The sequence below is a fragment of the Bubalus kerabau genome, chromosome 12 (genome assembly GCF_029407905.1).
Source record: "Bubalus kerabau isolate K-KA32 ecotype Philippines breed swamp buffalo chromosome 12, PCC_UOA_SB_1v2, whole genome shotgun sequence".
In the NCBI taxonomy this organism is placed as follows: Eukaryota; Metazoa; Chordata; class Mammalia; order Artiodactyla; family Bovidae; genus Bubalus; species Bubalus kerabau.
Genome location: NC_073635.1, coordinates 33683331 through 33700903, shown reverse-complemented (window position 1 = coordinate 33700903; position 17573 = coordinate 33683331). Strand labels below are relative to the sequence as shown.

The following is a 17573-nucleotide window of genomic DNA, read 5'->3' as shown; positions in this document are numbered from 1 at the left end:
GCCCTTTAAACTCTGGAGTTCGGAAGTGGCACAAAATGTGATTCTAACACAGACTAGACTCCCTCACGCTTAAATTTCTCTAGTTAAGTTTCTGGCCCAAATCTGACTTTAGCGACAACGCTGTTAAAAAAAAAAAAAAAAAAAAATTCCCAAGTGGTCATCGAAACGCCTCCCCTTCTTCTGGACTACGAATCCCATCGTGCATCGCTCCCACCTCCCCCCTCGCGGAGGGCGGAGCCGAAGGCGGGGCGGCCACGGCGGCGGCCGGTGCATTCTGGGTGCTGTAGTCTGGAGCCCCAGCTGCCGCCAGGACGGCCCACGTGGTGCTGGTGGCGGCTTCACTGGGCAGCAGCTACGGCGCCGGGTTCACGCGCCCCCCGGGGGAGTGAGGCTCGGCTGGAGAGGTGCGCGGCGCGGGCGGCGGGGAAAGCCGAGCGGCCCGGGTCTTCGCGACGTTTTTGCGACAGCGCGGCCGCGTTCCGCGAGTCCCCGCCCTCCGCTCTCTGAGGTGGTGCCGGCTGTTGTGCGGCGCTGCCTTTCTGTCTGAGTGGACGGCAGAGCGAGCGAGGGAGCGAGCGTGAGCGTGTGTTAGCGCGGCTAGGCGCGAGCGCCCGAGGGAGAGCCCGCCGCGCCGCCGCCGCCGCCCGCCGCGGGGGCCGAGCGCGCGGCCGGAGCGCAGGAGCCAGAGCCCCGGAGCCCGCGGGGACAAGGGCAGCGACCGCGCTCCCCACCCCCAGCCCTCGTCCCTCGCCCTCCTGCGCCCCCGGGTTCCTCGGCGTGTGTCCCCCCACCCCACCCCGGCCGGCCCCCGCCCCGCCGCCCCGCTGGATGTCCCCGGCGCCCTCGCGGGGCCTCCTCTTGCTCCTGCCGCCGCGGCCGGGTCGGCGCTGCGGCCGCCGGGCGTAGAGCGGGCGGCTTCCCGGGGGCCGCGGCTGTCGGAGCCTCCCGGAGGGCCCCCGCCCCCGCGCCGCGGCGCCGTGACCCCCGCTCTCCGGCCCCGCCGGCCGTGACAATGGACTATGACTTTAAAGTGAAGCTGAGCAGCGAGCGGGAGCGGGTCGAGGACCTGTTTGAATACGAGGGCTGCAAAGTTGGCCGAGGCACTTACGGTCACGTCTACAAAGCCAAGCGGAAGGATGGGTGAGTGTCGGCGGGGCAGGTGGGCAGCCTCCCGCGGGCCGGGCTCCGGGAGGACGTAGTGCCCGATGGGGGCCGAGCCCGCGCAAGACCCCCACCCCCATCCTGCGAGCCGCTCCAGTGGTCTCCCGGCGCCGCTCGTCGGGAGGAGGAGCGTGTGATCCACGGGCTCTGTACTTTTCAAGGGCTTCGGTGCCGGATTTCTTTGAATGTTCCTTATAAAACGTCAGCTTAAATGATGTTGGAGGGAGGGGTCGATTTATTAGGGGACCCTTCACCCGCCTCCGGACTGACATCCATCAGCCCGGAAGGGAAGCTGGGATCCTTTCCTCCGCACAGGTTGGTGATGGATTTAAGACCCCATTTGGGTTTTATTTGTGGGGAAGAAAGCAGCAAGTCAGGGTGGTTTTGAAGAGTTCCTCCCGGTGATCGATCACCTGCGGCAGAAACGTAGCAGTTGCTGTTTCGCTATCATTAGCTGCGAGTTTTACCTAGAACAATGGGGGTTTGGTGCAGGGTAGGTGGTGGGGAGAAAGGCGAATGACAAATAGGGGTGTCTTATTCAGACCCCCCTCCCCCCCAGTTTAGCAGTTGGCAACGAACTTTAAATAGTCTCTTTGCTTTAAATGTTCTTACCTAGAAATAACTTAATTAAGTCTATGACTGGTAATGCTCCCAATTTAGTTTCCTAAACCGGCAAGCGAACTGTTCATTTTTCCTTTGTCAGTAGATGAATGTCTTGTAATGTTGACAGAAGAGAAGACATTTCTTAGATGAGAAATATAATCTATTAACTCCTAGTTTTCCTCTTGTAAAAACGAATGTTGTCTTTCTCACCTTTGACACTATAGGAAAAAGCTGGAAAGGGCGTCAAAGCTTATATAATCTTTAGATTTTATTATAAACAAAGTAGGTTTACTTGAACATCACTCTTAGTTTGGTTAAGCTGCAGTTTAACGTTTAAAATAATTGCTTTTTTCAGCAAATTAGATGGGAGGATATGTTCAGAACGGTATTAGTGCTTAAAAAAATGAAACCATTCATAAAGCTGAAGTTACCTGGGTTGGGGGGAAGCCATATTTATAAATACTAAAGTATCCTCAATATTGGAAAAGGAAGGAGCTATGTATTCAATATTTTTCTTAGATTTGCTGAGGTATCTTTCTAAAATAACTTAAAATGGACTATAAGGAAGAAGATAGTAATTCTAATTAATTTGGAATATAAGTTTCAGTGCTTGTATGCAGCAGTAAAGCAGTACTGGTATCTGCAAAGATAGGGAGTTGAGAACTTGATCCTGTAGGTGCTGCATGTATTCACAACTACTTTTAAGTGGAATGGATAGTTGGGTGACATTTGAGAAATCAGTGTCTGGAGATACTGCTGACTCTTGTTTAATTATGTTTCTCATTGAAGTATTACTCTGTAATAAAGTACATATTTAAAAAATTATCCTTGTTAACTTCCTATACAATGTTTTTAAGAGCCTTATGCCCTCTCCCTGTCCCCCAGTATTATGTAATTTGGAGCATGTTCATAAAATCCCTGATCCCATGAGGTTAGACATTGTAGGACATTTGACCAGTCTGTCATCTGTTCTATAAAATTCTGGTGACCTTAAATTCTTTTTGATCTCTGAAAAAACCAGTTCTGTTTTCATAAATTACTATTTTAATAAAACATCTAAATTTTATTAACTTTGATTTAACATTTTATTAAAAACTGTAATATTGTTTACTGGCAGGAGGTACTTTTGATCACATTTTATATCTCGTGGTCAAGTTTTCACTTAGGCTAAGAATAATTTTAGGAGATTTAAATTTAATCTGTACAATTTAAAAATAGATGGGTGTATGGTATATGAACATATCTTTGTCATTCATGATAGCCAGGTAGCCTTGCATTTGGAAACATTAACTTTTTGTTTATAATTCCTTGGGCTTGTTTTTCAGTAGCCATTAATGATTTTGTTCATAGGAAGAACTATTTTTTAAAAAATGGATCAAATGTCAAGAGAGTTTTAAACTTACTTTCAACAGTTTCTGTGTTCCAGAGGGAATATTTTTCGGTTTGGCTTCTTATAACCTCACTCTGGTAAAATGCAGTATTATATTTATGAAGCTTGTTTGATCTTCTGTCAGTGAAATGTAATTTAATGCATTTAAGTCCAGGTAAAATAAAATTTGTGGCTATTTAATCTTTTATAAAAAGATGATCAGATAATTTGGTTCTAGTATTGATTTATTTTCAAATGAGGTTATATATTCTGCAGCTGAAATTTCAGAGAACTCTAGGATCCCAGACAGTAACGTCTTCAAAAAGAGTACTCAGATTTAAATAAAATGAAACAAATTTTGTTTTGATGTCAGTTCATTTCAGTTACTCAGTCACTCAGTTGTGTCCGACTTTTAGACGCCAAGGACTGCAGCACGCCAGGCTTTCCTGTCCTTCACTGTCTCCAGAGTTTGCTCAAACTCATGTCCATCGAGTCGTTGATGCCATCCAACCATTTCATCTCTTGTGTCCCCTTTGTCATTTGGCTATTAAAATGAACGTATGTAAATGTATCTTTGATGTTGTCCAGCGAGCATCCTGGACATCCTAGACATGATTAATTAGTAAAGGAATTTATACCAGAGGAGTTAGCTTCTTAAATTATTGTTTTAGGAAATAAACAACGTGGTCAGTTCTTTGATATTAAGTAGTAGTAACACTCTCCTGCCAGTATACTAAGTATACCAAGGCATTTTAAGGAATGTGGGGAAGGGGGAGTCCTTTGAAGCATGATTACATACAGGGAAAAGGGATCTTTTATAATTCTGTTAATTTCAGGTTCTAGTAGAGTTAAAACATAAATGTACAATAAATCTTGGGAATAATTTGCTCTTACTGTCACCATAAATAAGATTGAGCGTGTCCTTTGTGCCTTAACACCAAAAGGGTAGTCAGTGGCAAGCAGGGTGATTCGTTTTCTTTCTGAGTCAATTGCTTTTCCTCTTTGCAGAATTTAGGCAACCAAACCTGTCTTATTCAAAGGAATAGAAAAGTGTGAGAACCAGAAAACAATTTGTGTGTTTAAATTCTAAGCTCTCATTATTGGCACTGGGCATTGTAGAATTTAAAAATTGATTTGGGGTAAGAGTTTGATCTCCAAAAAAGAAAAGCAAAAAGAGTTTCTTGAATAGGGTTCTTAGTCTTCTGTACTTTATGTTCAAAAGAACAAAAACTGGGCTTGGGGGTTGGATAATTGGGATTGTGTGTGTGTGTGTGTGTGTGTGTGAGAGAGAGAGAGAGAGAGAGAGGTGGAAGGGAGGAGGGAAATACACAATACATTTGTTGGGGGACTTTTGTAGACAGCACAGAGGTTAGTAGGCAGAAATAGTAACAGTAGTAGCTAAATTACTGAGTGAATCTTAGGACGTGGGCAAAGCCTTGACAGCCATCATCTGTGGAATCCTCATAGGTACCACACCAGTCAGTTGTGTTCATTCAGATTTACAGTTGAGGAAACGGAGGTTTAAAGGTGAAGCAAATTTGTCCATGATTACATGACTAATTAAATGTCAGAGCTGGAATTGTGGGGTTACAAGCAAGTCTCTTACTCCAGACCCATGCTCTTAACCATCATGCTTTGTATTAAGATAAATATAAGCATAGTCATGGGGATTTGGTGTTTTAGGAAGTCATTTCAGAAAACATGAGTGCCTTATCCCTGGGCTAGTCTTTTCAGTTAACTTATACTTTCTTAGTATGTTTCTGAACAATCTTAGTTTTTTCTAATGCTGCAAAAGTAAGTATATAACAATGTGGGTGTTTCTATTTACTATGTGTGTGTGTGTGTGTGTGTGTGTATTAGGATGAACTGTTAAGTTGGGGGGACTGGAGAATTGAGTGTGAGTTCAGACTCTGCCTCTGATCACCAGTGTGACCCTGGGCAAGTCATTTGTCCTTGTAGACCTTTGTTTCCTTGTTAGAAGATTACAGGGTTTCAGTTGATAATTTTTTGGGACTTGTACTGTAATTTGAAGAAGTAAAAATCATGACTATAAAATACTTTTGCAAGATCAGGTTAACAAGTACTAAGACAAAAATTTTACTTTAGGCAGTAATATACTTCCATATTTCTTAGTCTCATGCTTTAATGTGGATTCTCATCAACCACCAGTGAGAAGACAGGTAACTTCCAAAGACTTGTCAGCTCCCACACCTAACATGTCTTTTATCCCACCGTAACATTCCCTCCGTTTACCTGTGAAGGTGCCAGGTTCGTGTAGCTATCCCACTCTTGTGCACCACTCATTTGGTGGCTAGCATGAGGGACTCATCTGATCTGCACTGACCCTGTGAGTCAGCTTTAATTCCTTAACTGTGATCAGAACTTGGTTGGAACCCTATCTTCCCCTGAAGGATTCTGCTAGTTTTCTTCTTAATATCGCTGAACCCAATATCTAGCTTGAATTTGATTTAAGTATTTCTTTAGATGTCAGACGTGGCAAATCCAGCATGTAATAATCCTTATCACTGGGGATTTTGCATGTTCAGTAAGGACTATTCCTTGTAACATTTCAAACCTGTGATGGAAAGGGACAGGCAGAACATTGTGCGTTTTTTACCTGCTGGCCATTAAACTCACCTCCTTAGATACTCAGTGAATTCATATCCACAGGTTAGGCCACTCTGAGGTGTCATTCTTAGATCCCATTTTCTTAATAGCAAGACTGGCAAATTAATGCATTTTGGATTTGTTTGATTGTTTTACAGTTTCTTCTAACATTGGAAGAAATCCATCCACTCATTCTTTCAGCAAATATTTACTGGATGCTTCTGTCTGCCAAGCACTGTCCAAGGTATTGACAGTGCAAAGATGAGTAAAACACTCCATTATTTGAGAAGATACCTGCTGAGGAAACAAACATGTAAATAAGCTGTAGCCATTTAATAAGCACTATGATAATCAATACCAGGTGCTCTTGGGACACAGACATGGAGCTCCCACCTCTCTGCTTTCAGGGAAGCCCCTCACAGAGGGCAGCACTCTGTTGACTGTGAAAGGACAGGGAAGGTCTCCTCAGAAAGGACATGTCGAGAGGACAGCAAGAGTGCTTTTTGTTGTGCTCTTACAGACCCCAGCACAGGTTGTGGGTTTGGATTCTTTCTTCCCATGCCTTTCCTCCTCATATCTGTCTGTTGCCAGTGTCTTCAAGCTCCTGCTGTATGCGTAGCGCTCCACACATGCTCTGCAAAGGTTCCCTTGTTCGCATTGAACCTCATGAGGCCCCGGTTCAGCACAGGGATAACTTTGTCAGCATGTAGGTGGCGCAGTGGTAAATAACCCCTCCTGGCTCGGGAAGATCCCCTGGAGCAGGAAATGGCCACCCACTCCAGTATTCATGCATGAAAAAAATCCCACGGACAGAGGGGCCTGGCGGGCTACAGTCCATGGGGTTGCAAAGAGTCAGACACGACTGAGCACCCAAGCACGCGTGCACACTGAGTGCTTTAATTGTCTCTGAGGCACTTTGCCACCACAAGAACATTGGTGCATCAGAGCACAAGCAGCCTCTGAAGTCCAAGTTTCTGGTTTAGGAGTAGCTCTCACGTGTGAACTGCCACGGCAGGACAACCTTTGGCTTATGGCTCACAATAGCAGATGATCTTCCTTTGGCCTCACCTCTGTTAGAAGTAGGGAACCAGAATTTTCTAGCTGCTGAGATGGTGGTGGCAGTAGATCGGAGGGGGAATTCCTCTAATTGGGACTCTCGGTGGTGTGAAGAGGTGGTAGGGAGGGGGCTTCCAGCATACTGAATATCAGCCAGGAAAACAGAAATAATGATATATTATTATAAGTTATTGTTGGTCATTTGCAAACTTACCTGCTTTTTCAAAAATTTGTTCTCTTGGCATCTGTGTCCAGAATTATGATTTACAAACACTTGAAATATACATATGTAAGGGAACTGTATATGCCAAATGAGTGTTGATAAATATATATATATATATATTTCCCTGTGGCTGGTGTTATCTTTCTTGTCATGTCTTGCATCGTTGAATGAATCCTCGTTGTCTAGGTTTCTTTTTTCATGTTTTTTTTGTTCTTAGCTGCTGCTGCTAAGTCGTTTCAGTCGTGTCCGTCTCTGCTGCTAGAGAATGGAAATCCTACTGTCCTTAACTCCTTCAGAACAGTTTGTATATCCTTTCCTTCACAGCAGCTTAAGTAGGCCTCGGCCATCTCTTTGAAACTACTGTGATACTTTTTGTCTTTAAACTGTCACCCCAAGGCAGTTCTTGAAGTGACTCTTGAAAGTGACTTTCACTCGTTATTTTGATCTTAATACTTAAAGACCCTTTAGTATAATTTTCTCAAGATTTTTTAGTGATTGTCAAAGTCACAAATCCAGCCCCTGCTGTAGTAAGCTGCTTTTACTGATAGAGTTATGTCGTGTCGTTCAGGTGTGTCATCGCAGAAAAAATGCTGAGAATCCCCTTTTTAAAACTGAGATATATCACATAGCATAAAATTCACGCTCTCAAAGTGTGCAGCCCACCGGCTGTTAGTCTGTCCACAGAGCTGTGCCATCATCACTGCTGTCTGTGCCAGGACATTTCTCTCCTGTCAGAAGGAACTCCACGTTGGTTAGTGGTCACTCCACAGCTCCCCTTCTGCCCAGGCCCTGGCAACCACCCATCTACTTCCTTTCTCCCTGGGTTTGCCTATTCCGAACATTCCATGTAAATGGAAGCACACGGTATGTGGCCATTTGTGTCTTTACTTAGCGTAGTGTTTTCAGTATTCATCTGTGTTGTGCACGTATCAATATTTCATTCCTTTTTATGGTTGAAAACTATTGCCTTGTATGGATAGTCCACGTTTTGTGTATCCGTTTATTACTTTGTGGACATCTGGATTGTTTCTACTTCTTGGCTGTTATGAATAATGCTGCTGTGAAACTTCATGTGCGAGTTATTGTGTAGATACATGTTTTGGGTTTTCTTAGACATATACCCAGAGTCATATGGTAACTGTTTAGCTTTTTGAGAAACTGCCAAATGTTTGAAAGCAGCTGAGAACCACTTTGAGTGACTCTACCTTGACTTTGGTTTAGAACCAGGATTTGTCCTTTGTCCGCAAGACCTGGACACCTTAATTTCCAGGATACCTTATTGCCAGGACATTGTTGACACACTAGTCTATATCATAGTGATTCTGAAATTCAGATTAATGCAACTGCTCCTCCTCCATTATATCAGACTGCCCTTCTGAACTTATTCTCAGGCAGCACCTGTTGCTGGGCAATTTTTTCCCTCAGCTGAAATCGGTTCTGACATATTGCTTCAGAAATCCTAACTGCTTTTTCTTAAAGTACAACTCCAATAATCCTCTCTTCACTCATCACCCCACAATACATAGTTAGCTTTTCATAGATATATTCTGTAACTACTTCAGTATATATGTGATTACTGTTTATATATCCTTAGGGTCTTTCTGGTGAATATTCATGGGTTAGATATTATAGATTTCCTCTAGGGCAGTAATTGTGTTCCCCTTACTTCCTGGCATATTGCCAAATGTTGACAGGTATTTTAATACTTTTTTATTTTTGGTGTACCTAAAATTGATATCTGAAAATTTTCCTTTTAAAGTTGCTAAACTTAAAAACTTGAGCATATTTCGAAATAAAAAAGTCTTTGTGAAAATACCCATAGAAACTAAGTTTGATGGGCTGGCTAAATTGATACCAGAAACAGACTTGAACAAAACCAAAAGCCAGATGCATGCTTTGTTAATTGAAAAAAGGTATTTGAAAAATTACAAGAATAATTTATACTACAAAGAATAAAGTATTTTCTAAAGTATACCTTGCCAGTGCATCAGTTTAAATGGGTATCAAACCTTTATTTCTAAACTTAAGAAAAATATAATTAGTCTCTTAACCAAAGTTGGCATTTAATTTTATTTAAGCTCTGTGATTGTTTCATATTTGAAATTTTCTTTTGTTATGTGAATAAATAATTATGTAGTTTAACAACTACTCAAGGTAACTCAAGTTACTCATCTTTCTAGACAAGCTCTTTAAAATCTATTAACTTTATTATAACCCATGAGTTCTAACAGTCATCCTAAGGAGAGGAATTCCTCACATCAGGATGCCTGCTGTGAGTGTTTCGATACACCTGAATTTTATAGGTTGTCTAGAGAACTAAGGAGAAAGCAATGGCACCCCACTCCAGTGCTCTTGCCTGGAAAATCCCATGGATGGAGGGGCCTGTTGGGCTGCAGTATGGGGTCACTGAAAGTTGGACACGACTGAGCGGCTTCACTTTCACTTTTCACTTTCATCCATTGGAGGGGAAAATGGCAACACACTCTGGTGTTCTTGCCTGGAGAATCCCATGGATGGAGAAGCCTGGTGGGCTGCAGTCCATGGGGTCGCGCAGAGTCGGACACGACTGAAGCGACTTAGCAGCAGCAGCAGCAGCAGAGAACTAAGGGATTAAAAAAAAATAACCCAAACTTGTCAAACAGCTGTATCATAGTTTTTCCAAGTCATTATTTTGGGGAAAAGAGTAGGTATTGAAAAATTATTTTTATGTGGCTTGTTTTAAGGGAAGCCAATAAATCTCATGAAAATTTTAAGCTCATATAGGATAAATACATTTGTTTGGAGTTTTTTCACTTTATGAAATAAGCCCTTTAAGTAAGGGATCTATCCTAACATACTTAACTTGGGACTCAGTTTGCAAAAAAAATTCAATTTATACACAGTTCCCAAGAAAGTGTTAAGCACACAGTAAGGAGTACTTATATTTGTTTTCTACTGCTGACTTAACATTGAAGGTTCTTTTAAATGTAAAATTAAATCATTTAAATATTTGACATTCCATTTTAGTTTTTCTTTAGCTGTAATGGGGGGGGAGGCAAATTTGTGTATTTATAGTTTTTTTTTTTTGGCTAAGTTTCTTCAGTCGTGTCCAACTCTGTGCGACCCCATAGACGGCAGCCCACCAGGCTCCCCCGTCCCTGGGATTCTCCAGGCAAGAACACTGGAGTGGGTTGCCATTTCCTTCTCCAATGCATGAAAGTGAAAAGTGAAAGTGAAGTCGCTCAGTCGACTCCGACTCTTAGCAACCCCATGGACTGCAGCCTACCAGGCTCCTCCGTCCATTGGGATTTTCCAGGCAAGTGGGATAGGGCTGTGGTGGAGAAAACAATGAATGACATCTACTACAACTTTACATGTTTTCACTCAAGAATATTATGCATCTTTCCATGTCTGAGTGTAGCTCTAAATCCTTAGTTTTAATTATTGCGGGCGTCACATTATTTTGATATACACACAGATTTATATGTAAATATGTATCCAGTTAACCAGTTCTCTAGTGATAGATGAAATTTAAGTAGTCTCTAAATTTTGGCCATTGCGGTGAGCAAAGAAGCTCCTAGAAAATAGGACTACAGTTCTTCAGTGTAGTATCAAGTTCTTGCAGTGGAATTTTAGGGTCAAAGATTGTATTCTTTAACAGCTATATTTCTGTTATAAGATTAGATTATAAAATTAATAAGCTCTCAGGATAAATAATCAAGCAGAATGTAAGGCTATGCGGGAAGACAGCAGTCCCCCTCTTTAGGGACAGTCGTTGTCAGCCTCCTGTGTGTGCAGGTGGAAGCAGGTGTATGCCTGGGTCGACTTTAAAATTTAATACTTCATTCATTTGAGCAGATAACACATGCGTATGTACAAAACATAAGTATACTGAGGAAGTGAAAACTTAAGTCCTCTCATCTCTTTCTCCTCCAGTCACCCATTTCTTCTTTCAGAGCTGTCCACTTAGATGTGTTTCTTGTGTATGCTGTCCAGCTTGTGGACACAAACATCTTTGGACTTAGTTATGATATTATTTTGTGTGTAACTCTTTTATGAAGTCACGTTTATCAGCAGCTGCTGGGTTATATGTAGGAATTAGAAAGGTCTGTATGTCATCATCTTTAAACACAAATTGTTTGATGGCGTATACGTATGTTTTGTTCCTTGCTTTTCTCAGTTTTTATGTTTTGAAGATGGCTGTAGTCCATGGGGTCAGACAGAGTTGGTCATGACTGAGCAATTGAGCTTGCACACAACAGCCGTGATAACGCAGTTCACTTCAGCAGCTTGTCATTCTGTTTTATGAACATACTGTATTAGTGATACACAGATCCAATTGAGGATGTTTAGATTGTTTTCTTTTTTTTTTTTTTTTAATGCTCTTAAACAGTACTGCAGTAAATGTCCTTTATATCAGTCTTTGCATACAGCATTCTCTCAGGTAGAGATGGAACTGCCCAGGCCCCCAGAGCCTTCCCCATAGGGAGGTTTGCTGTGGAGGATACCACTGGCAAGGAGCAAAGTATGCATGAAGCAAGGGAAGCTCCCTCCAGGCTTCTGTCAACTGTTTTAGAGACTGATCAGCGTGCCAAGCACAAGTGATACATGACCCTGGCACGTCGCTGTTAGACTGCTGCAGTGTAGGTCAGTTTCCCAGGAGTATCTCTTTAACAGGCCTGGGCTTCAGGCTCTTCTGAGATCCAGTCTTATGTCCTCAAGAAAGTTTGCACCAATTACACTCTCATCCAAACTCCCAAAACAAAACTTAATGTGGAAGGAAGAAATGGGAATAAATACAATAATAACATGCTTGAATCATGGGGTTAAATGCATTGTAGAGTCAGAATTGTTTCGATTGTTCTTTTGGAAACTTTGATGTACGTTTTCTTTCCCTGCATAGTCCGAGGTATTTTAGATTGCTGGTTGGCATAAAGAAATTGACTTGTGGACATTTAAAATTGCAGTCATTATGAAGTTCACGTGTTATTTTGTGTTCATGTTCATGAGATTTCTCTGTTCCAGCTGAACACTGCTGTTGAACTCTGTTCTGTTGCATGTGACTGGAGCTCTTGATGGAGCGTCTCCCTCCAGCCACCTGTTCAGCCTGACTGCGTGTACTCCTCTGTTGCTCAAATGAGCTTTCTCTCTGTTTCCTGTTGCTTGACTTTGGTCATCTTTTCATTCCCTGACCAGCATCGACCCAGTCTTTTCCTTTTCACCCCTTTTTGGCTTGCTTTTTTTCTGTTTTGTACTGATTTTGACTTTGACCTTGTTCCTTGTTCCTTGTCTCCGGTCTCAGTCGTATTCCCCTCTGGGCTTGCCTCTGTAGACGGAAAACTGGAACCTCTTCTGTTGCCAGTGGAATTGCTTAACTTTGTGTATTCAGCAGTGGTAATTGTTTATGTCAGTAGGCAGGCACCTGATTATCTATAAGACAGTTCTGATGTGTTTTATGAATTTGGAAGAGTTTTTTTTTTAAGTCTTAAGTTCAGCTAAACATTTTCTTCATTTACATAATATCTGCTCAACAGAAGTTGGAAAGTACTTCTTATAGACAGATAAGAAGCTGAAAAAGTATGCAAACATTTCATCTTTTTATCTGAAAACCTATTTTAGTACAGATGCGTCCAGCACTTCTTGAGAGTTTAAACCAGATACCCTGGAACTGAAAGTTAACTATTGTCCTGTTTTTAGCCAAGACTAGCTAACCTCCGCAGAGCCTTGATGTGTGCTTGGACGTGCATACATGAAAAACATAAAGAAGCCTGTCAGAGTAGCATACACATCTCCTACTTCACCTGTTGCTCTTTTGCACTTTTTTTTTTTTGAAGGGATGGGGCCCATTCAGTTCTGAAGGGTGATTCAACCTTATGTTAACTTTAAATGCTTAAAGTTTTCAATGCAAGCCAGAAATACTAACCAACCTTACCACTTTTTAACCTTTATTTGATTTGGATAATGTAGCATTTGCTCTATTTCCGTTGCACTTTGTAAAGCTGAACTCACCGAATTTAAGTATCCTTGCTGATTTTCAAATCAGAATGCAGCACAATTACATTTTTCCTTGGTGAAATTCTGTACTATGATTATCCCTGAAATGTTTTGGAATGTAAGATAATATTTGTTAAAATAGTGACTCATTTTTAAGTGTTTAAAAAGTACTTTTGATTTAGTTGTAATGTATTAAGTAGAGAAATTCAATACTAGTAGTCTTCATGCAGAAAATATTAGTGAAACCTGTCAAGAAGTTATGCATTTTTAGTTCATAAAGCTTTCTGATAGCTTTAGTGAGGTATGATTCACATACCGTACAGCTCGCCTGTTTGAAGTGTACAGCTCACTGTTTATGGTATATTCACAGAGTTGTGTGGTTGTCACCACAATCTAATTTAGAATATTTTCATCCCCCCGAAAGAAACCCTGCAGCCATTAGCAGTCGTTCCACTTACCCTCCAACCCTCCAGCCTTAGGCAACCGCTAATCTACTTTCTGTCTGGATTTGCCTGTTCTGGACATGTCATTGAAATGAAATCATACAATATGTGGTTTCTTGTGACCGGCTTCTTTGACTTAATGCAACGTTTTTAAGGCCCAGCCATGGTTTCGCATGTATCGCATTTTGTCACTCATCAGTTGTTGGATAGTTGGGTCGTTTCCACTTTTTGGTTATTATGAGTAAGGCAGCTGTGAACATTGGTGTGCATCTGAGTCCCTTCTTTCAGTTCCTTGGATATACATGCGCTTAGGATATACATACAAATGTGGGATTTGGATATACACTTAGGAGTGGAGTTTCTGGATCACATGGTGCCTGAGCGCTGGCCTTGTGCGTAACCGCCAGACTGTGTCCTCAGTGGCCACACCGTTTTACACTCCCACTAGCAACCCGCAAGGGTTCCGGTTTCTCCACATCTTTGTTAACACTTTCTTCCCACCCCAACCTTTTTTTTTTTTTTTTAATATAGCTATCCTTATGGGTGAGAACACTTAACTAATTTTTATTCTCATAGCAGTATTAGATATGAGATTGACATGCAGTATACCAGCTGGATCAATTCATTTAATCTTTCTGAGCACTGTGGATTTCTTGTCTATAAAAATAGATTCATCCCACAGAGATCCTTTGTATAGTATATGATAAAGCATGTAAAGAAAGTTTTCAGGCTCTCATAGGGCCATGTAAATTATACATATTTTAACATATTTATTAAATTAATCTCACTGGTTCTATTGTTTGTGGTTCCACTATTTCTCCAGTGCCCAATTATGCTAATTTGTATTTTTCAGGAAGAATTTGTGATGTTTATTAGTAGGCAGTTTTCCTAAATATGTCTTTTTGCAGATAGTAACTTACAATGCTTCTGCCTATGATGTCATGATTGTGTTTCTGAGAAATCTCTTACCAAAAATCTCTTATAAAAACAGCTCTTTCACTGGGGTATGGGTGCTAGAGGGCTTTTGTTGGACTTGGCTGTGATATAAGTATTTTTATAGTTGTATTCTAAGAGGAATACATCTGTTGACTAAACAGGACAGAAATAAACTTTGCTTCTTTACCATTTAGTCTACTCAGAAGGTTGAGGTTCCCAACCTTTGTCCCTGATTGAGCAGTCTTGCTGGTAATACTGCTACCATTACCAGTGGTAAAAGAATAAAAGAATGCTTGGGTAAACAAAACAATTCCATTCCAGAAGAACACCCAGACAGTCAAACAATGCATCTGTGTGTGCCTGTTCTTTGCATGCAACTATTATTTTTCCTGTTTACTCTGTGCTGATTCCAGTTTGCATCGTAATAATGCTTTTGTGTGGAGACTTTTCCCCCCTAATTAATTGGTGATGTTATAACCATATTGTGTTGTAAAAACTCATGCCATAAGAGACTTGCCTGTATTTGCCAGTACAGGGTAGATAGTAAGTACTGTAAATATTTGTTGATTTCAGGTGACCAGAGGACCCATTCTATAGATTGAGACATTTGTCATTGCTCTAAGTCAATGCAGTGTTGATGCTCAGCTTAGTAAACAGTGCTTATTGATAGGATCTGGTTGTACCAATACATTTGTTCTTGTTGAAAGTGTTTGAGTGGGTTCCAAAGAATTGCAGGGGGAAGTTATCTCTAGAAAAACACGTGTCAGGGAGTTGAGCAGATGAAATAGTAGTCCCCTCCTTATCCAGACGGGATACACTCCAGGCTTCCTGGAAGATGCCTGAAACCTTGGATAGTGGCGTATTTCCTGTGTTCTCCCATGTACTAACAGCATGGTACACTTGACAGAGAAGTGATCCTCATCCTTGGCGAGACGCAAGATTTTATCATGCTGCTCAGGACGGCATGCAGTTTAAAACTTACGAATTGTTTATTTTCCGTTTAATATTTTCAGACTGTGGTTGACCACGAGTAACTGAAAACGCTGGTAAGAGGGGGGACTACTGTGTTCACTGTATCATTAGACCATGTGTTGAAAACAAAGTGGAAAATGTAATCCTACCATTGTACAAAATCATGAGACCTTTTTGCTTTTGACAAGCATCGTCATGTTGTAGGAAGACAAGAACTAGAATAGCTCTGGAGAAAGGCAAATACGATAAAATGATTGGGAGAAGAGTACCATAGTATGTAAACTGAAAGGATTTGGGTCTTTCAACTTGGAAAGTGAAGGGATAGATTTGAAGTATAGTCAGCCCTGGGCACAGAGTGGAAGGTCAGAGTCATTGTTTCTAGGACCCTTTGGATGTAAAAATCGAGGACACTTGTTTCCTTTTTGGGACTTCCATGATGGGACGTTTTGGTTAAAACTCCATGCTTCTACTGCGGAGGGTGAGGGTTTAATCTCTGGTTGGGGAACTGAGATCAATCACATGCCACTTGGTGTGATGAAAATTTTAAATAAATAAATAGAATGATGTAGTATGCACACATACATGAACTATGTATATCGTCCCGTATACTTTATTTTTTAATTGGGATATAATTGCTTTACAATGTTGTATTAGTTTTTACTGTACAACAGGGTGAGTCAGCTGTGTATACACATATCCCCTCCCTCTCGCGCCTCCCTCCCGCGCCCCCCCTTCCCACCCTCTAGGTCATCACAGAGCATTGAGCCGAGCTCTCTGTGGTATAAAGCTGCTTCCCCCTACCTATTTTACACATTATAGTATATATATATTAATGCTACTTTCAGTCCATCCCACCCCCTCCTCTCCACCCTGTGTCCACAAGCCTGTTCTCTACGTCTGCACCTCTATTCCTGCCCTGTAGGTTTATCAGAACCGTTTTTCTAGATTCCATATATATGCATTAATGTACAATATTTGTTTTTCTCATTTTGACTTACTTCACTCTGTGTGACAGAATATAGGTTCATCCACATCACTATAAATGACCCAAGTTTGCTCCTTTTCATGGCTGAGTAATATTCGATTGTATATATGTACCATATCTTCTTTATCCGTTCATCTGTTGATGAGCATTTAGGTTGCTTCTGTGTCCTGGCTAAACAGCTAACATTGGGGTGCATGTATCTTTTTGAATTATTCTTTTCTACAGATATATGGCCAGGAGTAGGATTGCTAGGTCATATGGTAGCTCTATTTTTAATTTTGGGGGAACTTCCTTACTGTTCTCCATGGTGGCTGTACCAACTCAGATTCCCACCAACAGTGCAGAGGGCTCCCTTTTCTCCACACCCTCTCCAGCATTTTTTGTTTGTGGATTTTTTGATGATAGCCCTCCTCCTTTCCTGAAGTTGATTGTGCCTTTTCTCTTGATTTCCAACCACTCAGAATGTTAATTTGTTAAATCATAGTTTTTACACACAGTTGCCTCTTCACTGTATTTCATTTTTGCATAATTAAAAGGTTGTAGATCTGTGAATGCTACAAATAAAGCTTGAAAGTTCAAGTAATCTTTTGTTTTAAGGTATCACCTGTTTTCTTGGTTGTTCATAGAATATGTAACAACAGCTCGAGTCATTATTAAACGACACTTGCCATATAAAGGATAATCTGTCATAGCTATGTAAACTATATAATAACCACCATGCTTTTTTCTTCATGAAGCACGTGTATAATTGTTCTCATAGCTGTTTAAGTTAAAACAGTCCTATGGCCAGTCAGTAACTTAACTACATAAAAAATGATTTTCTTCTTCCTCTTCCTCTGCATGTACATAGACACATGTATTTTGGGATGTATATATGTCTGTCTGTCTCATGTATGTGAAAGTTTTTATCTACATACGTGTACATGTATATATATATATGTGCATGTATTTACATATGCGTTTTAAATATATCGACAGTAATGTGATCAGATATCATTAAATGTGGGGGTTTCCATCAAAGTAAACAACCAACCCATGTTTCTTAAGTCGTCTTCCCAGTGTCATTTTTTTTGAACACAGCTCTGTGAAGAATAAAGTTATAATCACGGCATCTTGACTTCAAGAACTGTATTTTGGCACTGGTAATTTATAATCATTCTTTTTCTCCTTAATATTCATGCTAGAAGAAATGAGCAACACTGAAAAGAGAAATTAATGTGTAATCCTTAACTCCCTAATGACTGG

At 41.1% G+C, this 17573-nt stretch overlaps 1 protein-coding gene across 5 annotated transcripts in view; it reads left to right on the top strand.

The window, feature by feature from the left end:
- Positions 1-333: 333 nt before the first annotated feature.
- CDK8 (cyclin dependent kinase 8) overlaps positions 334-17573 on the top strand; it is a 72739-nt gene continuing 55499 nt past the window's right edge. The window contains exon 1 of one of the 5 annotated variants that reach the window (XM_055542512.1): positions 334-404. Coding sequence is in view for 4 of the 5 variants with exons in the window: in XM_055542508.1 (XP_055398483.1) it covers positions 1013-1140 (128 nt within the window). In the remaining variant the exon portion in view is untranslated. Of the gene's footprint in view, positions 405-501; positions 1141-17573 lie in introns of those variants that run through there. The other 4 variants (XM_055542508.1, XM_055542509.1, XM_055542507.1 and 1 more) reach the window with 4 other exon arrangements.